The 22,967-nt window shown below is 40.3% G+C and overlaps 1 protein-coding gene across 3 annotated transcripts in view; it reads right to left on the bottom strand.

Moving 5' to 3' along the window:
• jak1 (Janus kinase 1) overlaps positions 1–22,967 on the bottom strand; it is a 123,913-nt gene that overhangs the window by 56,960 nt on the left and 43,986 nt on the right. For all 3 annotated transcript variants that reach the window (XM_059984389.1, XM_059984390.1, XM_059984388.1), the window contains exons 4-6: positions 8,026–8,182; positions 4,781–4,944; positions 522–876 (exon numbers count right to left, since the gene is read on the bottom strand). In XM_059984389.1, coding sequence (XP_059840372.1) covers positions 522–876; positions 4,781–4,944; positions 8,026–8,182 — 676 coding nt within the window. The remainder of the gene's footprint in view (positions 1–521; positions 877–4,780; positions 4,945–8,025; positions 8,183–22,967) is intronic.

Genomic DNA, 22,967 nt, shown 5'->3' with positions numbered 1-22,967 from the left:
AAAAATAAGGGCCTAGTGTAGGGGAATGAGCAAAATGTCACACAGGCATGGCCTGTTCAGTGTTGTGCAGTAAGACTGAAGAAAAACATTATCAACCGATAAACGGTCTTGGAACTGGACACTAAAACTCATGAATTGTTCTGCACACAATATTGTCTCATGTACATCACTCACAAGCCCCAATGGCCCTCTAGCTGTAATTATAGCACAAATAGAAATAAACTAACACATGAAATGAAGTGGTAGTACAGATTTTTTTTAAGTCTCAGATTTAGTCACAACAATTAAAATGGGAGTGGCTGAATTAAAATATAATTCTTCACAACTACAGAAGAGTGAAGGAGCAACCCATTCTCATTGCTACTTCCTAACACTCGGCAGATATTGACTAGTGTGGGCATCAGACAGTTGGGCTTTTAAACTGAATATTTTACCAGTACATATGCTCCTAAGCTGCCACAACAGCTCTCATACAGGAAACAATGTACTGGGAGGAAATGAGAAATTATGACTCACAGTACCTCTTTCAGTATGCGTCTCCACATAATTCCCATACTTCCTGTGATGATCACTTCATGTTCTTTCTCCTTCTGTTCCTTCTCAATTGGCTCATAGCTGGTCATCAAGCGTTCATTTTCTGTTGAGATCAATAGACTTGTTGGCTTAAATATTTCTGCTCCAAAATTCTTAGTCAGGGATTCCAGAGTTGCTAGGTACTTGACTTTGAGGTCATGAGGAGATACGTTACTATCACATACTGTCTTATTGTTGAACTCTTTCAGGAAATTTTTGAAGACATTATTGATTCGACACCTGGTCAGGATGTTTCGCTGTTTGATACTTGAATTCAGTGTCTCAGGAATGTAATTCTTGTAACTGAAAGAAACAAGACAGTGTCACTTCACAATAGCATGCTACCTTGTACTTGAATCATGTTTCTGCAAAGGAAAAAATTCAATTAGCTTGGCAACTCCCTTTTATTTTTAAGTTGGATTTAAGGAACTCGTCTGATAATTGTCCTATAAAATGTACTTCTTGTCCAAATTAATTCATCATCCCATGAGGTATAATAACAGTGCCCCAAACCCTATAGAAATCCATCCCAGAAGCATTGGAATGCCTTTATAGTGGTAGTGTTGGAAGAACTCTATGATACTGTCAACCTCAGCAACCATCTCCACCTGGGAATGCTACCTATTGCTCACTCCCCTCTGCACTGCTTTATTCCTGCACACTTGTTGAATATTGCAGCAAAAAGAAAAACCCACTATCAGATTTGTACTGGCTGTCTACGCTCCCCAGTTTTGGAGAAAATTGTGGCTGGAGAAGCCATTCAGTTCAAGCCCATTTTCAACATGATCATGATGATCATGGTTGATTATCCACTTTCATACTCTATTCGTGCCCTCCCTCCAAATTTTTCGACCACTCAAGCATCAAGAAACACATCTAGAGTCATAAAGGGTAGAACAGGTCTACACTGTAATCAGGGACCCTTTGAAGTTAATCCTATTTATTTTCTCTATTTTCCCAACAACTCCTAGATTCCACTACTCACAAGCACTTGGGACAATTTTACTGTTACCAAGCCACCTACCAACCACTTATTTTTGAAATGCGAGAGAAACCAAAGCATCCAGGGGATACCATCGTGGTCCTACCAACCAAATCCATCTTCATGCATCATGGTCCTACCAACCTAATCCATCTTCATTCATCGTGGTCCAACAAACCTAATCTTCATGCATTATGGTCCTAATAACCTAATCTATCTTCATTCATCATGGTCCTACTAACCTATCTTCATGAATCATGGTCCTACCAACCTAATCTATCTTCATGCACCAGTACACAAATCCTCAGTTGAAGTGTGACCAAAGAGCAAGGCCTTGCTCCCGTATGCAAACGCTTAGCAATGAACCATGTCATAGGTCTCCCTATTCCTTGCTACATCTGAATGCTTGCTTTCAGTTACTGGTGTACAAGGACACATTTTATCTTCCCCTTTTCCAATCTATCATCATTCAGCTCATCTGCCTTTCTGTTTAATCTCATATTTATCCATGCTTTATTTATCATTTTCCCCCGTCACCCAACTTGTCAAAGTCACAATGGAACCCCTTTCCACTCACCTCTACTGATATTCCACTCAACCCAATTTTATGTCATTTCCAAACTTGGAAACGTTACATGTATTTCCCTCAGCCAAATCAATGGCATATGTTGTGAATAGCAGGGTCCCAGTCACTGCCTGCCACCTAGAAAAAGCAATGATTATTCCTACTATCTATTTCTTGTATATTAATCATTTCTCAATCCTTGATAATATATTACCTTCAATATCAGGTACTTTAACTCTGCACACCAACCTCTATGAGGCCTTATCAAAAGTCTATTGGAAGTCCAAATACACCACATCCACTTGCTTATCCATTCTACTTGTTATCTTCTCAAAATAAACTTCAATAGATTGGTTTTATATGATTTTCCTGTCATACTAACATGTTGACACATTCTAATCCCATTAAAGTGCTCTGTTATTAACTTCTCTATAATGACTCCAGCATTTCAGTACCTCTGTCATTAGTGATTTGTTCCCCTTCTTTTTCTCTTAAGGACTGGGGTTTTGTACGTCACCCTCCAGAACCACTTCAGAGTCTAAAGAATTTAAGGATGACCATCTGTGCATTGACTACTTAGGATGTAGATTATCAGGCTCTAAGTATTTGTCAGCTTTTAGCCCTCTTCATTTCCCAGGTATTATTTCTACTCTAATACTTTTCAATCTGTTCCTCCCACTCACTGCACTCTTGGTTCACCAACATGTCTGGGAGGTTGATTAGGTATTTTGTTGTGAAGACAGAATCATACATGCCTCCTTCAAGTGAGCGAAAGGAACTACCTCACCGTAATGAAGAAAAAAAAAACGAAGACAATCTTAAAAGTAACACAAAGAGATTGAAAATGAAAATACATCTGACTAATAATTGTACTGAATTCGTATGGTAGAAGAGCTTTCAAAATCATCCAGGCTGAGATTCAAGATGAGATTTTTCGTAGAGCTCCATGATAAAAGCTCTGATTGAAGAAAGTTTTCTCTAGCTGATGCCTACTTGGAAAGCACTTCTTTGTCCGTGCCCTTTAGCAGCTATACCCAAAACCACACTGTCGATGGTGCTGACTGACAGATCTATTTTCCCATCTTCACTTGTGAACATAATAGGCTTAAAATTTTAAAAAATGGAACTGATGATGAAACAATTCAGACTATAGCAGGTGGGTGATACAGGGGTAATGGGATGCAGACTGAAATTAAATCTACCACAAAAAAAAAATCAGCTTTAGCCTTCATCGGGCAGGAAACTGTCGCAGCAGACTACCTATCCATTATATAGACTTTATTCTTCTCCATTGTACATCTGATATGTGTTCAAACACAGCTCAGTGAAAAGCCGGACATGCATGAATAACCCTGGACAGAATCACTGTCCATTGCGTACCCCACTACAGTTGGCAGTTTCTCATGTGCCCTAAATAAAGCACACAACCTTTCATCGTATCAATCTACATGCAGAGTTGTTTTGTTTTTGAGTCTGGGAGCCTTCACTGTGTAAATCATTCCCCTTAGCGGACTTCTGCGTTATTAACTCAGAGGTACTGGAGATTAAGGAAATGTCATTTAAGCTAAATCATCTATTTAATACATCTAATTAATAGAAAGTGACACTGTAACTTTATTTGAAATCTCTGATCTACACAATTTTTTTACCTCTGAAGCATTTCAGTTGTGAATAACTGAAAATTAGGGAGGCAGCAATCAGTAAATGAAATATTCCCAATCTATTCTTCAATTTCTCTCTGCGCAAAAACAGCTATTTGTCCTTAAAATCAAAGGTCATTCATGCGAGTTAAGACAAGTGGATACAACAATAGTAATTCACTTGTTAGTAAGTTAATTTTGGAATCAGAATCAGGTTTATTATCACCGGCATGTGTCATGGAATTTAATGTAGCAGCAGTAGTACAATGCAATGTATGATAATATAGAAATAAGGGGTTAACTCCCTAAAAACTAAAATGTTGCATCCTTCATAAGCAGAAATTTTTAAAAAATCAACGTGTTAGTTCATAAGTTGCTCACAGCCACTATATTGCGAAGCCTTTTAGTCTTCCTTTGTGGTTGCAAACAGAAAACAGAGACCTGGATCCTTGAGGTATGTAGAAAGACCAAAACCATTGCAATTAATTGCTTTGTTGGACACCTTCTGTAACCGTGGTGGCCAATGAACATACTGTGAAGTCAATGTTGTTCAGTTTTTAAGAGTTCTCCCCCATCAGTCAGCTGACCAGTATTCAACAGAGAAAACCTACATAGTGTGAGGCAACCTGTCAACAGGAAAATAAGGTTTTGTGGACAGGAAATGTGTAAAAGCATTGCACGAATTCCAGTAACAAAATTGGAAGTCAGATAAAATCGCTCAAAGAGTTGAGGATAGAACAAGGGTTAGATCAGAACATTATAAGAATGGATTCAAAAACAATTAAATACTGTTCATTTCCAGCAGGAGAAAGACTGAAGGATTTACAGCAAAAATAGATTGAGGTGACTGCAGTCAACTGCAAGAAGACAGTTACTGAATCTCATGACCATTTCCCATTTTTAATATCTACCTACTTTCTTCATTCTGAGAATAATTCTCTAAGAGACTATATTACATAAGAAATTACATTCCAAAATAGTATTGCCATTTGCTCTACTTCTATGTAATCACAATCTCACCTCATTTCCTTGGAGATCTCTTGCAATGGGATTTTGCGGTTAAGGGCCTGATGAGTCATAGCCAGTACAGCCATTCCCAGACACTCATTCTCTATCTCATGAAATTCAGTGTCACTGTTGGGATCTCGAACAGGTGCCAAGCCTTTAATCAAATCATACTGCCCCTAAAGCAAAACAACAGTTATACGCTTCAAACAAACATTGCACTTTGGCATGATTTTCATAACTACCTTTTGCCCAGAGGACCATCACTCTCTGAAAGAACTCAAATTAGAAAATGACTACAGAAGCTGAATATCTGAAGCAAAGACAGAAAATGCCAGAAAAACTCAGGAACCTCACCATCAGAAATATGCCCTGGAATCTGACACCTTTGGACTCTCACCATCTGGAGCATGCCCTCTTCTCGTTACCACCATCAGGATGAAGTACAGGAGCTGAATGACTTATAAATTGATTTAGGAAAAGCTCCTTCATCTATGCAATCAGATTTCTGAATGCCCATGAACGCCATCTTGTTATTCCTTTCTTTTTGCACTTCACTTATTTTCACAATTTATAGATTTTTATGTCTTTGCACTGTATGTGGTGGAATGCCACAGGAGGGGTGTGGGACAGGTGGCAGAGAAGGAGAGCCAGGGTGGGAGAGGGTGGTGCGAGAGTAGACACAGCCAGCCCTGAGACATCAGGCAGGGTCATTTGATTCCACACAATTGGTTTATTGATCATTACAGAATGTCTCTCTGGTGTTTCTAACTCTCCTCCCATTCTCAGTTCACAACAGAGACCCAGAGCAAAATTAGGTTTATCATCATTCACTTATGTCATGAAATTTATATTTTTTTTAGTAGCAGCAGTAGAGTGTTTTACATAAAATCACTACAGTACTATGTAAAAGTCTTGGGCACTCTGGCTATATACATGTGCACAGTACTGTCTGTGAACATAAATCTAATCTTGATTCATCCAATACTTCAGATATGCTGCCTTTATTGAAACTGGGAAAGTGAGGGATGCAAACTAGTTTTCTGTATGAGGGAAGGTGAGGCAGAAATATGTAGAATAAAGGAACTGCCAGTGTTAAGATGAATCAAAATGTCTTAATAGGGACAGTTCTTGGTTCACCAAGTTTCTAGTTTTTAGGTCTGTGTATTGAGTTGCTCAGGTGGGAGGACTCACCCAGCAGGCTAGACTTATGCACGGGGTGGGGGGGGGGGGGGAAGGTTGAAAAGGAGTGTTGGAAAAGCTAATCAGATCAGGGAGCATCTGTGCAAAGTGAATCAGTTGGTGATCCAGATGAGGGACTCTTTGTCAGACCTGGTAAAAACGCAGCATAAAATAGTCTAGGCAGCTGTGCGGTGAAACTAAGGCGGACACATTCGACAGGCCAGACAATATTCTGTACAGAGAAAGGAAAAGAGAAAAAGATGGCAGTCATAAATGGTTCATTCCTACAGACAGAGAGCAAGTGCTCTGCAAAGTGATCATCCAATATGCATTTGTTTTCCCCATTTTAGAGGAAGTCACAAGATTGTGACTTGTGATCTAAATGTAGTAGTCTAGAATAGAAGTTGCTTCACTTGGAAGAATGCACTGATATTGATGTATTATTCTCACATACCAAGATGCAGTGGAAAGTTTATCTTGCACACTCTTTGTAAAGATAAAACAATTATATGGTGCTTTGAGTTAGAATACGGTAAAACAATAACAATGCAGAATAAAATGTAAAAGCTACCAAAAGAGTGCAGTGCAGGTAAACGATAAAGAGCAAGATCATAACAAGGTTGATTGTGAGGCCAAGAGTCCACCTAATCATACAAGAGGTCCTTTCAAGAAACTGATAGTATTGGAATAGAAGCTGTCCTTGTGCCTGGTGGTGTGGGCTTTCAGGCTTTTCTATCTTCTGCCCATTGGGAGATGGGGAAAGAGAGATGTCCATGGTGGATGGGTTCTTAGATGATACTGGCTGCATTACTGAGGGCAGCAAGAAAAATAGTCAGAGTTTGCATTGGGAGGCTGGTTGCTGTGATGTGCTGAACCCTGGCCACAAATATTTGCAGTTTCTTGCAGTCACGTGCAGATATTATGCATTCAGACAGAATGCTTTCCATGAGAAAAATTGGTAAGGATTGACAGAGAAATGCCTGAGGAATTAGAGACATTTGCGTCCCTATATGTTAGTAAGATAAATTATATTACAGGACAGATTCTGCACCTCCTTCATGCAAATGCAAGGGAAAATACCGTAAGATAATGGAGCAGGAGTCAAGGGCAGAAGAGCAGACTAGGGAATCGTAAAGTGAATCTATGGAATGCAAAATGAGAATAAGGGGCAATACCAGTCTTGAGCTGGAATCTTGTTTGAGCTAGTGGAAAAGATCATGAATAATCATTGGCTTGGACAATTAATGATTCTTTCAATGAATCATGAAGATAACTGCAAATACACTTAGTGGCCACTTTGTTAGGTTCACAGGTACACCTCCTTGTAAATATAAATATCTAATTAGCCAATCATATGGCAGCAACTCAATGCATAAAAGCATGCAGGCGTAGTCAAGAGGTTGTGTCATTGTTCAGACCAAACCTTAGAATTTGGAATGCATATGATCTAAGTGACTTTGACCATGTCGTGATTGCTGCTGGTCAGACAGGGTGGTTTGAGTGTCTCAGAAACTGCCGATCTACTGAGATTTTTTACACACAACAGTTTCTAGAGTATACTGAGAATGTTACAAAAAAAAACTGGACACATCCAGTGAGTGGCAGTTCCATGAGCAAAAACTCCTTGTTAATGAGAAAGGGCAAAGGAAAACAGGCAGACCGTCTCAAGCTGACAGGAAGGTGACTCAAAGAACCGTACAACAGTGGTTTGCAGAAGAGCATCTCTGAATGCACAATGTGTTGAACCTCGAAACGGGTGGGCTACAGCAACAGGTGACCACAAACATACACTCTGTGGCCACTTCAGCAGGTACAGATGGGACTGAATAAAACGGCCACTGAGTGCAAGTACCCACAGTGCACAGATGAATAAGTCAGACTAGTAGCCACGTAAATGTGCATGCACAATTCAGGGTATTGTGTAATGATCTATGTTCAACTGTATGAGGAATTATTAATGTCTACAAGGATTGTCGAAGTATTTGATTCAACAACAAATTAAAATATGGTCTTTATAGATTAGGAACTTCCTGGTTTTGATCATCCTCAAATTCAAGATCATTAAACAAAACTCATACCTGAGCAAACAGATATTCCAAGGAATTTGCATCCAAGAGAGGAGTCCCATTTTCCATATTTTGGGGGTCACTATTATTCTTCTGCTTTCGAGCAGGAGTATGTCTCCAGATAGGTTGTTCATTTTCATTGGATCCATGCCAGTTGCCAAAGAAGAACCTGAAGAAATATGACATGCTTGGTTCTGGAAATCAATCAATGTACAATAATAACTCACAGAATGGATGCTATGGACACACACAGAGGAATAACAGAGATTTTGATGTGCAGCAAATTGCACCATGGCCTGTTTTATACCCATTGTATTTTCCAAGTTCCCACCAGTGATCTGCCTGGTTTATGGCATCAATGGAAAAACCTCAACTGAAGTCCAGCATTGCCTTCATCATTATTTTTTTCACATTTAAGTATCAACAGGTGTAAATCAATGATCTTCAGCTTATACTAATTTTTCTAACTGAGGCATCAGGAAATCTAAAGTACATTGCTTACACAAGACTTGGTAAGGAAATACTGAGTCAATGACTGTTCAAAATACCATGAACAACTGAATCATTGTGGTTAAGTGTGTTAGCCAATGATTTTCAGCTCATACAAGTTATCAGGACATATGGGATGTTGGAAAGCTCTAATTATAAGACTTGCAAGAGCTGGTAACATGCACTTTACAGCATACAGATAATAATTGGGAAGCTGGAAAAGATGTACAGCTAAAGTAGTTTGCACAACCAACCAGACCAGGAATAAATAATTCAATTAAAAATGAGCATCTAACTTACTGTTATCCTTATCTCAAAGAACACTGCCCCAACGGTTAGCACACTTACCAAAAGGATCTCAAAAATCTAATGAACTCTATTAAATGTAATCAAACACAGAGGGAAAATTCAGCTTCACTTGATGTGAAATTTGCCCAAGCTGACAGAGCAACGACCATATAAAACCTGGGTTTTCCTGATAAGAAGACATAGCCACAAAGGACTATGTCAAATTGTTGTTTATATTCTGGATTTAAAAATCCACTGTACACTGCATATATCTGTATATAGAAATGGCAAATCAACCAAATTAACAGAAAGCAGCAGCAAAACAAGGATAAAACAAAAGTTGTGTTAAATATTAAAGCCAAAATCTATAAAAAGTTAAAGCAGTTTTTTTTAAACACAATCCCTTCCACGTTGATAAAAAAAGTTTTTCTGAAATAGCATAACTTGCACTTTCTCTTTGCAGCTATTGATTCAGACATCTTAGATTTACATTTTTCACTTTAAAATAAGCCTGTTGTGTCGCAATAGCTTTCAACCCTATTAGAGTAAACAGACCATCAAAGCAATGAACTATTAAGTACATCAGTGCATGTATCACTTTGATGCCTGGAAAATGAGCAACACCACCAGATTGTGTAGCCCTAGCCCATCACCTTTCTTACCAGCTTCATCGCACTTGAGCTACGATCCTGAGTCAATGAAAAGGGCAAAAACCTCTGATATGCTCACCTCATGTCTCTTCCCTCTATTACATTAAAACAAAATTGGTGAAGGTCTAGGAGAAGGCTGCTTGCTTGCATAAGTAGTATATGATAAATATGGAATAGAATGTTAAAAACATTCACTGCTTTAAATTAGATACACGGCAATATGTAAACCTTAAAATATGTAAAGTATGTGTGCATGGTACTCATAAATTTCAGGTGAATATCACAACCCGTTTATTCTAAATCAATGGCATTTCATAAATTATAAAACTTTTTCTTTGCCCTGTGCTTAACATATTCAAACAGTTAACCATTTTACTTTTCTTTACAATGCTAAATGAAGATTCCGCCAAAGAGCAGCATCAGCTGATGCATTAACGTTATTCTCATCACTGAGGTGAATCCTTCTGTTTTTTAAAGTTACCTGCTGTGGGGGGCAAGTGGCAACTATAACTTTGTTCAGAATAGCCATTTTTGTCTTATTAGGCTCCAACAACCACAACACAGTATCTTTGGCCAGAAACACAGAACGCAACTATCCATTTTCAGGAATTTACACAGGACAGCACATACTTAGCTACTTTCTAATAGCATTTCTTCCACACACACCAAAACCAATATATATGCAGTGGCCACTTCATTAGGTACAGGGGTGGATTCCTGCTGCTGCAGCCTATCCACTTCAAGGTTCGATGTTTTGTGCATTTAGAGATGCTCTTCTACACACCACTGTTGTAACACATGGCTATTTGAGGTACTGTCAGCTTGAATCAATCTGGCTATTCTACTCTGATCTCTCTCATTAACAAGGTGCTTTTACCCACAGGAAAAGTGCTGGATGTTTTTTGGTTTTTTTTTCCCACATGATTCTCTGTAAACTATTTAAGACTGTTGTGTGAAAAATCCCAGGAGATCAGCAGTCTGTGAGATACTCCAATCACCATGCCTGGCACAAAAATCATTCCACAGTCAAAGTCACTTAGATCACATTTCTTCCCCATTCTGTTGTTTGGTTTGAACAACAACTGAACCGCTTGACCATGTCTGCATGCTTTTATGCATTGAGTTGCCTATACATGCCTGGCTGATTAGATATTTGCATTAACAGCCTGTAAGTGTGCACAGAATAAAGAGGCCACTGAATATATAAGCAACTTTCTACAGAGCGTCCCTCTTATTTTTTCTGAGCTCTGAGATGGAATATTAGAGTTCCTTGGTATTTAAGAGGACATTTTCCAATATTTCAGCATGTGGCTGAATTGCAAAAGGCAGTGCAGGCTGACATCAAACTCAAGGCCTTCTTAAGGCACATACTCAAATCCACTGAAGGCAATAATGTTCCTTGTTGTGCGTCTGGGTGATTTCAAAATGGGCTTTTAATGCCTTAGAACACAGAACAGTACAGCATATTACAGGGGCTTTTAAATGTTCAAGTTCTGCTGTCAAAAACTGAACAAAAGTTAAAAAAAAATAATGAAAATACACTCTGAGATGGCCTGTAAACAGCAGTTTTAACTTACCTAGTATTCAATCTTCGTAATATTTAAACTAGAGAGTAAACAAGAGATTCTTGATGACAGTGCCACAATTAAACTAAAGGAACAGCACTATAACACCAAGAAGCTCAGAATATACCCTCTACCTAGACCACAGTTAAAGACCTCTAGATTTAATTACTATAATTTAAGCTAAAGCAAGAGATTTACCATTACAATATTTTCAGAGATTTCTAGCTCTAAAATTGTTTGAAAAATTAATTAATGGGTCCAAATGTCAAAATCTAGAAATAAGTGGTATATTTTTCTTTCAATGCATAAATATCAGCAACTGATATGCATTTAATCTGTAGATGATAACTCACCCTGCACATACAGAAAAGATGGAACTGCTTGCTCAACATAGATCATAAACAAAAGAGATTCTGCAGATGCTGGAAATCTTGAGCAACATGCTCAATGCTGGAGGAACTCATCAAGTCAAGCAGCGTCTATGCAGAGCAGTAAACAGTTGATGTTTCAGGCCACGAGCCTTCATGAGGTCCGGAAAGGGAGGGAGCAAAGACCAGTATAAGAAGGGGTGGGCTGGAAAAACTACAAGTTGGCAGGTAATAGGTGTAACCAGGTGAAGGGCATAGTGGGTGAGTGGGGAGGAGGGGATGAAGTAAGAAGCTGGGACGCGCTTCTTAGGGAAGGGGGTGAGGCAATAGTGGAAGGAGATGGACAGCTGAGGAGAAGAGAATGGGTGAGAAGAGAACTAGAATGGGGAAAGGAAAAAGAAAAAAAGAAACAGAAGTTAGTATAAACATTGATTTCTCTACCAGGTTAGAGGCCACAAATAGAAAATGAGATGTTGCTCCTTCAACATGAGTATGGTCTGAAAGTGGCAGCAAAGGAGGCCATGATGGACATATTGGAACGGGAATGGGAAGTCAAATTGAACTGGGTAACCAGTGAGAGATTCTACCTTCTGCAGCAGATGAAGCAAAGGGACTCAACAAAATGGACCCCAATCTCTGCTGAGTCTTTCTGATGTTGAGCAGACCACACTGGGAGCTCCTTCAATAGATGACCTGACAAACCTGTAGGTGAAATGTTGCCTCACCTGGAAGAACTGTTTGGAGCCCTGAATGGTGGTGAAGGACGAGGTGCAGAGGCATGTGTAGCACTTGTCACGCTTGCAGGGATAAGCGCCACAAGTGGAGAAGGATGAAGATTCTCGGCCCTAAATTCCTCTCCACTGATGCTACCTGATTTGATGAGTTTCTCCTGCAGTTTGCAAATGCTGATCAATGTAGATCATGCACATTCTCCCCACACTCAGGGCTGTTATTAATCAGTATGCAATCCAGATTTGATACTTGTGGAAATGGACTATATATTTGCAAGTAAAAACCAGCATGTAGCCATGCATAGGAATCCAGATATGAACAACTGGCAGTGGCCCAGCACTTACTCTACTCTGAGGAATCGTCAATTACTTGCAGGTTTGTTGGGAGTTCAGCAGAGGAAGGATTTCCTGGGGTCAGTAGCCATGTGCTTGCCCCACCTACTCAACAACGGCAAGGGAGAAGCAAATGCAATTACCTTTTTCTCAAAAGAACGTCAGGGACTTACTTAATGCAACAGTGGGAACATATCCAACTCCATCTAGAAACGGCCCAACACAAAGAAATAGATTGCTGGGTCATTTGGACATCTACTGGTAATACACTCCTTCCCCCGTTTGGGCTCGATAGTTGAGGCTATCAAAAACCCACAAGAGCATCTATCTTGCAATGCAGAAATCTCTCACATAGTTCCTCACTATCATTGTCATAGTGTGAAACACTATGATAACAGTGTTATAAAAACAGCCCCCCACCCCCCGCCAAGCTAGTCCATGCTGAACTGTTATTCTGCCCACTCCCATAGCTCTCCACACCCCTTCCATCCAGGTACTTAGTAAATCCTCTCTTAACTGTTGAAATCAAACTTATATGCAACACTTCCACCGACAGCTTTTTCTTCGCCCTCTGAATGAAGAAGACTTTGGTTCCCTTTACAATGTCTACCCTTAATCTAATCTGGCAGGGGAATGGGAGCGAGCGACGGGGCTGAGACTGGGGAGGGGGCAGGCGGTACACAATTAGATGCAGTGTGTGGAGAGACTGAAGGAGAACAGACAGATGATAGGGCAAAATTGCTGTCAGTGGGGTGAGTTAAAGTGTAACAAGGAGCCAAACTCAGAAAGGTGAAGACGACAGAACTGAAGGTGCTGTATTTGAATGCACAGAGTGTACAGACTAAGGTAGATGATCTTGTAGCACAGTTAGAAACTAGCAAGTATAACTTTGTGGGCATCACTGAGTTCTGGCTAAAAGATCATGGTTGGGAGCTTAACATCCAAGGATACACATTGTATGGAAAGGACAGACAGGCAATTAGAGGGGATGGGGTGGCTGTGTTGGTAAAAACAAAATGAAATCAAATCTTTAGGAAGAGGTGATACAGGATTGGAAGATGTAGAATTAATGTAGGTAGAGTTAAGAAACTGCAGGTGTAAAAAGACCCTGATGGGAGTTACGCACAGTTCTCTGAACTAAAGCTAGTTTGCAGGGCGCAAATTACAACAGGAGATAGAAAAGACATGTAAAAATAGCAATGCTCCGATAGTCATGGGGAATTTTAATATGCAAGTAGATTGGGAAAATCAGGGCAGTGCTGGATTTCAATAAATAGAACTTGTAGAATGCCTATGGGATAGAATTTTTCTAAGAGTAGCAGCTCATGGTTGAGCCCACCAGGGGATCAGCTATTCTGGATTGGCTGTTGTGTAATGAATCAGATTTGATTAGGGAGGTTATGGTAAAGGAACCCTTAGGAAGCAGTAGTCATAATATAATAAAAATTAACTTTGCAGTTTGAGTCAGATGAATCAGTACAATGCTGGAGTAAAGGGAATTACAGAGGCATGAGAGAGGAGCTGGCCAAAGTTGATTGAAAGGGGACACTAAGAGGGATGATGGCAGAACAACAATGGCTGGAGTTTGTGCAGGCAATTTGGAAGGTGTAGCACAGATAGATCCCAAAGATGAAGAACTGGAAAAATAAGCAAAGAAATGGCAGATGCAATATAGTGCAAGGAAGTGTCTGTTAATGCACTTTGGTAGAAGGAATAAGGACATGGAGTATTTTCTAAATAGGGAAGAAATTCAAAAATAAAAAAAAATAGGAGCTGCCAAGGGACTTGGGAGTCATTGTGTTCGATTCCTTAAAGTTTAACTTGCAGGTTTAGCTGGTAATAAGGAGAGTAAATACAATGTTTGAATTCACTTCAAGAGGACTAGGATTAAAGAACAAGGCTGTAATGTGAAGCTTTATAAGCATTAGTCAAACACTTAGAGTATTGAAAGTTTATTTTATTTAGAAATAAAGTGTGAAATAGGCTCTCCCGACTCTTCAAGGAGCACCACCCAGCAACCCCTGACAACTTTGATTTAACTCTTATCTAACCATGGAGCAATTAACAATGACCAATTAACCTACCCAGTAATTCTTTGATCTGTGGGAGGAAATCGGAGCACCTAGAGAAAACCCATGCATTCCACAGGGAAGGCAAAAAAAGATTCCTCATAGAGGACACTGGGATTGAACTCTGAATTCCAGTGCCCTGACCTGTAATGGCATTGTGCTAACTGCTACGCTACCATGGCACCCGGTGAGCTGCCATTGGAGAGGGTCCAGAGGAGGTTCAGAAGAATGAGTCCGGGAAAGAAAGAGTTCACATATGAAGCATGTTTGGTGTCTCTTGGCCTGTACTCGCTGGAGTTTAGAAGAATGGCGGGGAGGGGTGGATGTCATTGAAATCTTTCAAATATTGAAAAGCCTAGGTAGAGTGGATGTGGAGAATGTTTCCTCAAGTGAGTCTAGCACCAGAGGGTACAGCCTCAGAATAGAGCACCATCCATTTAGAACACAGATGAGGAAGAATTTCTTTCAACAGAAGGTAGTGAATCTGTAGAATTCATTTCCAGGGATGGTTGTGGAGGCCAAGGCATTGAATATATTTAAAGTGGATATTGACAGGTTTTTGATTGGTCAGGACATCAAAGGTTACGGGGATAAGGTGGGAGAATGGTGTCGAAAGGAATAATAAATCAGAATGGCACACACAATGGGCCAAATGGCCTTATTCTGCTCCTACAGCTTATGATCTTAATCAAAGTCCTCCAGTTCTCATCTCACCCATCCTCAGTGGAAAAAGCCTGCTCGCACTTACGCTAGCTATACCCCTCATAATTTTGTATCGATCTAACAAATCTCCTCTCATTCTCTTACACTCTAGATCCAACTTATTCAACTTTTCCTACAACTGAGGTCTACGCATCCTGGCAACATCCCTGTAAAATTTCTCTGGACTCTTTTCAATCTTATTGATACATTTTTCCTGTACCTAGTAGACCAGAACTGCACACGATACTCAAATTAGGCCTCAGCAATGTCTTATACAACTTCAATGTAACATCCCAATTCCAGTACACAATACTTTGATTTATGAAGGCCAATCTGCCAAAAGCTCTCTTTACAAGCCCATTTGAAATGCTACTTTCAAGAAATTAATCCTAAATCCTTCTGTTCTACTGCATTCCACAGTACTCTACAGTGTAAACCCTCTCAAAGTGCAACATCCCACACTCGACTGCATTAAATTCCATTTGCCATTTTTCTACCCAATTTTTCCAGCTGATCCAGATCGCAAAGCGAGCTTTGAAAGCCTTCCCCTCGCTGTCTACTACACCCCGAACAGATTCGCTAATCTAGTTTTCCATATAATCATAGTCATTGATGTAGATGACATAGTCTTTGGCTTCATCCACTATGCCTTCCTTGTAAAACTTTAAAGATTGGTTAGACAAGACCTGTCATCCTCAAAGCCGTGTTGACTATCACTAATCAGACCCTGTCAATTATAGTAGATTCTGGTTAACTGGATCATCAGTTAATCAGGACAGCCGCTTATTTGGTGTAACTCTTGAAGAACAAAAACTAATTCAGAGAATAGTCAGGATTACCTTAGCATATTTGGGACACTATGCCACTCAATTGGAATAGGAGACTAAGAGTTGCCGAACGGTTTCTCACTAGTGTCAGTCACATGCACTCACCTAGCAGAAACTAAACTATCCCTCTTTGTGTTCAAAAAGCCGTGATTTTGTCACTGTAGGTTGGCGAATAATAAGCAGTAAGAATTCAGAACTGTTTTGCTCAGGGCAACGTCAAACATTCAGGCTTGGAAAAGCCAAAAATAGTCACGAGTGAGAATGAAACAATTTCACTTTACAAGTAAGGAACTGAAAAATTTGAAGAGATTGACAATCATCTTCAATGTTACAATGAAAATGAAGATTTGGAAGATACATTCATCTAAAGTGTCTGCACAGGGGTGTCTCCACTGATTTTGTTTGTTTACAGTCAAAAAGAATATTACAACATACACTACATGTCATTAACTGTTACGAAATAATAGTTTTATGGTGCAATAGCAATATTGGTAATGTTCTAATAAATTGTTTCTTTGTTAAACAGCGGTTTCCCTTTTTCATATCTTTTTAACTATTTCCATTAAATTTTGGTTAACTGGATCAAAATGTACTGGTCCTGATGTATCCCAATCAACCAGAATTTACTGTACTTATATATCCTATCCCTTAGAACACTTACCAATAATTGACCCACTACTGACAGACTCATCTGCCTATAATTTTCCAGTTTATTATTAAGAGCCTTTCTTGTACAACAGAACAACATTATCTATCCTCTAGCACCTGTCTGTGACTAAGGACATTCTCAATACCTCTGCTAGGGCCTCTGTAATTTCTGCATTAGCCTCCCACAAGGTCTGAGAGGGCACTTTGCCAGGCCTTGTGGATTTATCCATTCTAATTTGCCTTTAGACAGCAAACACCTCCCCCTCTGTAACCGGCTTACAGTTTGTGGCCTTGCTGCTGTTTTGCCTCACTCCCATAGACTCTGTATCCGTTCCCAAGTTAATACTGATACAAAAAATCCGTTTAAGATCTCATGATAAAAAAATCCACTGAAAACCTCAAGTATGAGAATTCCTGTCTGAACATACTGGGCAGCTATGGTTTTCCTCTCTGCAGTTTATCACGTACCAGGCATTCTCCTTCATACTCAATTTGTGCCATATCCCCATGGGGATAGGCAGTACAACAATTCATTTGTAGCCAAGAGCTCTATTATCAGAAGAAGTTGCCCACAATCTGGCAGCATGGAGGTCTCTGCAATGGAAAACAACTACTAAAAGCTCAGCTTAGTTGTACAGTCATAGCATCTATAGGAGAATTTAATCTGAAACCATACTGGTTCTCAGGAATGAGATCAGTAAAGAATTCTGCAACTCACAAAGAAACATTACTCACAGAGGTGCTGTACTGGGATCTTCATGCAAACCCCTGTCCCACTCCTGTGCCAGGGACCAGGCTGTAATCTCACAATTTCATAGCCCAGTGAAGAGAAGCTGCCTGCGAAACCAAGGCCAGCAGCACCTATTCAATGCATTAACTGATCATCCAAACGCAATAGTCTGTTGTCACAACTTGCTGCAAGTGTAGATGTTACTGTTTTCCCTCTCTTATTATCTGCACAACTCTCCCCAACTTGGAAATTTCTTCAAAGGAGCTTGTTGCCACAGGGAAATCTCTGGGTTAATACAGTCATCGATGTTGTGGAGAAAAAGTCAGGGAGAGGTTTGTGTACTCTGCTGCAACAGACACGAGTGCTGGAGGAACACAGAAAGTCAGGCAGCACCTGTGGAGAGGAAAATCTGTCAAAGTTTTGGGCCAAGACCCTTTAAAGGAAGGGGCAAAAGTGAGAATAAGAAGGTGGAGGAAGGGGAAGGAATACAAGTTGGCTGGTGATAGGTGAAACCAGGTGAGGGGGGGTTAGGTGGGAGAGGGAGAGTGGAGTAAGAAGTTGGAAGATGATAAGTGGAAGAGGTAAAAGGCTGAAGAAGAAGCAATCTGATAGGTGAGACTAGTGAACCATGGGAGAAAAGGAAGGAGAAGAGGTTCCAGAGGCACGTGATAGGCAGGTGAAGAAAAGATGCAAGAGGGGAGCCAGACAGGGGAATGGCAAAATGGACAAGAGGGAGGGGTGAGAAATTATTGGAAGTTAGAGAAATCACTGTTTATGACATTAGGTTCGGGGCTACCCAGATGGAACATGAAGTGTTGCGCCTCCAACCAGCCAGTGACCTCTTCGTGACTATAGAAGTGGTCATGGACCAACATGTTAGAATGGGAATGGCAAGTCAAATTCTGTCTGGCCTCGAACCTGACAGCACGAACATCGATTTCTCTAACACCTGGTAAGTTCTCCCCCAATCCTTTCTTTCTTTTCCCATTTCCCATTCAGGCTCCCCTCTTAGCCCTTCACCTCAACTGCCAATCACCCCCATCTGGTGCCCTGCCCCTTCCCTTTCTCTCATGGTCCACTGTCCTCTCCAATAAGATTCCTCCTTTATCAGCCCCTTATCTCTTCACCTATCTCCACCCAGCTTCTTACTTCCCACTTTCTCCATCCACCCACCTAACACCTCACCAGGTTTCATCTATAATCTGCCAGTTTGTACTCCTTCCACTCCGCCACCCTCTTATTCTGGTTTCTTCCCCCTTCCTTCACAGGCCTGATAAAGGGTCTCGGCCCAAAACATTGACTACTTATTCCTCTCCAGTCGTGCTAAGTTCCTCCAGCATTTTGTGTGTTTTGCACTAGATTACCAACATCTGCAGAACTTCCTGTATTTGTGTATTCTGTACTACATGAATGATTTCATTACGTTGTGAAAGAGAAGTAAAGATGCAAATCAGTCATGACATGTTAAGAGAAAGAGAGCTGGCTGGAACACAAAATGGAACTATTAGGGGCACATTCTTAATGCTTTCCTTTGGATCTTTCTGCTATACCACGGTAGGGCGTCATGATAGCACAGCAGTTAGCTTGGGATGTTCCGGAGTTCAGATTTCAATTCTGGTGCCATTCTGTATGGAGTCTGTGCGTCCTCCCGGTGGGTTTTCCCCGGGTGCTACTGTTTCTTCCCAAAGTCCAAATACAGCAGGTTAATTGTAAATTATCCCGTGATTAGGTTAGGGTTAAGCAGGGGTTGCTCGGGCAGCCCGGCTTGAAGCGCCAGAAGGGCCTACTTCACGCTGTATCACCTAATAAATACATACACAGTTGCTTTTTCTCCCTGCTTTGGTGTGTGCACCCTCTCCAATGTAATGTCATTTGTGCTTCACTTCTCAAACATGTTCAACTGTAACCAAGTACAGTTGGGAGCTTTAAGGGGTCTTCAAATGTCCTAAACTATAGGTGGTAACGTTACAAATTCTTAAGAGCTACTAATGTTGATTCTCCCTCAGTTAGCTTTTCTGACAAACCAACCAAACACTGACCAAAACCAAGCCGTTTGCGCAAAACTTAAATTTGCCTAAGTTTTCTAGAGCAGAAGTTACTGAGTGTTCAATTCCCCTTTTTTCCACTTTCAAGTTCCTTCTTATTGCCAAATGCAGAATAACCGGCAGAAATCTGAAATACTAATCACACTTAAATTTATGTCATCTGTGGATTTTGTGCAAAACGTCTTCCTTGAGAATTTAGTTCATGCCATCATGGATATAAAATGCAGTCATCTGGCTTCACATCAGGAAAGCAACCAGAATTAGATTTATTATCATTGACATATACAATCTGAAAATTGTTGCTCTGTCACACCAATACAGTGCAAAGATATAAAATTACAAAATACAAAGTGAAAAAAAGAGGTGATGTCCATGGGCCATTCAGAAAATTGATGGCAGAGGAGAAGAAACCGTTTCTGATTCACTGAGTGAGAGTCTTCAGGCTCCTGTACCTCCTCCCTGATCATAGTAACAGAAGACATGCCCTGGATGACGAGGGTGATTAGTGATGGATGCTGCCTCCTTGAGACATGGTCTCTTCAAAATTCCTCGATGATAGTTGAGTTGTGTCTTTGATGGAAATGGTTGAGTCTAAAATCCTCTGTACCCTCTTGCATTCGAGTCTCCATACCAGGCTATGATAAAAATCAGTCAGAATGCTCCCTACCATACCTTCAGAAAACTCTGCAAGAGTCTTTGGTGGCATAGAACCGCATGGTCAGTGGAATACTTTTGCAGAAGTTACTATTATATAAAGGAAACACAACAATTTGCATGCAGCAACTTTCTATCAGTAGCAACACCGAAGCAACCAGAAATGAAGAGCTTCAGTCACAAATTCACAGCCTGATCAAATATGAGGTTATTCCAGAAGACCTCAGGAACAGCGTCCTCAAGACAAGAGACAACTCCGACAGTGTTCTAGTGTAGGGGTATCTCCCTGGTCTCTGCCAGAGTGCAAGTTATCGCCAAGGTTCTTCTCAGCACACTCCTCTCTGTGGTTGAAGAGCTGCACCTCAAATCACAGTCTAGTTTCCTTTCATCCACAGTCCCAGTGGATATGATGATGATTGGGAAACAGAACCAAGAAGAAGGGGAAGAAAACAACCAAGTAAATGTGGGGATTAATAATAGCCAAAGCACCATGGAAAATGCCAGTGGTCTTCTTTCAAACAGTGCTACATGATTGTCCCATCCTCCTGAGAGAATCCTTAAAAAAGTGATAAAGATCTGAAACAATACTTCCATAGCATGAGGTAGAAAATAAGGCCATGCTGGTGTTTATATTACTCCAGACTAATTTTTCTGCAACTCAGGTTAACAATGCATAAACACTGCATTTAGCCACTTTGTTTGACTTCTTACTGAAAGTTCGACTCACTATCAATGCATTTATTGTTGGAACAGATGCTACATTTTGGAAAGTGCATAAATGAATCAAGCTGCTGCTTTGCAAAGGCAGCAGACAATGGAAAACCACTGAATCTTTCAAATCAATTGTTCAGCTAGACCACAAAACAGGCCTTGTATGTCACAGGCTTGTTCCCAAAGATTGCTACTTATCAATGAGCTCAGGTGAAAGCAGTGGTTGCCGACAAAAAAAAACTTAATATGCTGCTGTACAGCGAGCAGTGGGACATAGCACAGAAGGACACAACTCACTAAAGCTTTAGTTGGCATCCTGAGCTGTTATAAATAAGTGAAATTAAAATTGAAATGTTTGAAATGGAAATTTCCACCATAAGTAATCTTAATTTTTCAACTATATTTAAAGAACCACTTTGCACCCTAAAGCAAGTCGGTGATTATCCCAGGAACTCTTATCAGACCTTCAGCACTCTTGATGGATCAAGGGAAAGGCATGACTTTAAATTATGATTAAACTATGTTTAGTTAAAGCAAATAGAATGGAACTGCAAGTACAAAAAAGATCAGAGAACACATTACTATACTTTGTTCACAAAACAAACACTGGTCGTTGCACAAGATGCATGAAATAGTTTAGCTGCAGAAACACAGCAGGGAATTTGCATGCAAAACCCAATAACTGATGATGGTAGGACAGTGGATATTGTCTATAGTAACACACTCTACAAGATCCCCTTGTAGGCTGATCCAGAAGATTAAGACAAATGGGATCCACAGAGATTTGGTAGATTAGATTCAAAATTGGTTTGTCTACAGAACATAAGAGTAGTGGTGAAGGAATGCTAATGTGACTGGAGGCGTATGACCAATGAATGAAAATTTGTAAATTTGTAGCTTTGTAAATTTGAAAATGAAAAGAAAGTCGGCAAAGTTGGGGGAAGTGTGAGATGCTTTCAGAAGATACAACAGGACATAGATGACTTGGAAACATGGGTAGATAAACAGCACATGGAACTTAATCCAAACAAGTGAGAGTGTTACAGTTTGGGAGGTTAAATGCAAGAGGAAAGTATACAATAAATAGCAGGTTCCATGCAGGCAACACAAGTAGCCAGGGTAGGAAAGAAAGCAAATGGCATACTTGTCTTTATTAGTCAGGATACTAAGCAGAAAAGTAGGGCAGTCACGTTGCAGCTCTATAAAACTTTGATTGGGCCACATTTGGAGTGTCGTGTGGAGTCTGATTGCCACCATGAAGGATGAGGAGTCGTTGGAGACAGTGGAGAAGTAGTTCACCAGGATTTGTCTGGATTGCCAACAAAAGAGTTTCATTTGCTCTGTTGAGCTAGCAGACGGGATGTGGCACAGACACACAGAAAACACTGAAGTTTCAGTTGGTGTGCTGAAATTACAGATGAACCAGTAAATTAAATGCTTGAAATGGTAGTTTCTACCATTAGTAATAAACTTGCATTCTCTCTCATGTTTTGGAGGCCGAAAGGCAATCTGCTAGAAGCATAAAAAACATTAGAAGATGTACAGATAGGGATTTTTTTGTTTTACACACACAGCACAGACATTGTGGGCCAAAGGGCCTGTTCTTGCGCTGTACTGTATTACATAAAAACAGTGCAAACAACAGAAATACGGGTCTGTAATGGTTAACATCAAGAGGCAGAGGACAAAGGACATAGGCAGTGGCCTGGACTTGCTTCTCCAGACTACGTAAACAGTGAAGCTGGCAACACCAAGTGAATGATAGGCCTATCCCACTGGAGCTCTGCCAAGCATAGATTAGTCTACAGGGATGAGAAAAAGCACCAAATATGATTGGTCACACAACTGTGAAAATGTGCTCCCAGTTGTTGGAATGGATTGCTCAGATTTGCTGACACAAAGTGACTTTGGCTGTGCTACAGCTTGTTAATATCCAATTCGCAGGCACCTTTGCACCAAATATTCAAGAGTTATTCCTGATAGCAACTTTTATCCCAAAGCACTCCTTCAGACACTGATCCCTCAAACATTCGAAACGATGAGGAAATATCCAGAACTAACTCAGTTTTACAAGAGTGTAGCTTACACCGGGGAACTGTAATTTAAGCAGGGATAGTTGCAGGGATTTAAGTTTGTTGACTTTT

Source organism: Hypanus sabinus, chromosome 11 (genome assembly GCF_030144855.1).
Source record: "Hypanus sabinus isolate sHypSab1 chromosome 11, sHypSab1.hap1, whole genome shotgun sequence".
Lineage (NCBI taxonomy): Eukaryota > Metazoa > Chordata > Chondrichthyes > Myliobatiformes > Dasyatidae > Hypanus > Hypanus sabinus.
Note: the sequence above shows the minus strand (reverse complement) of the source record. Positions and strands in the feature narration are given on the sequence as shown.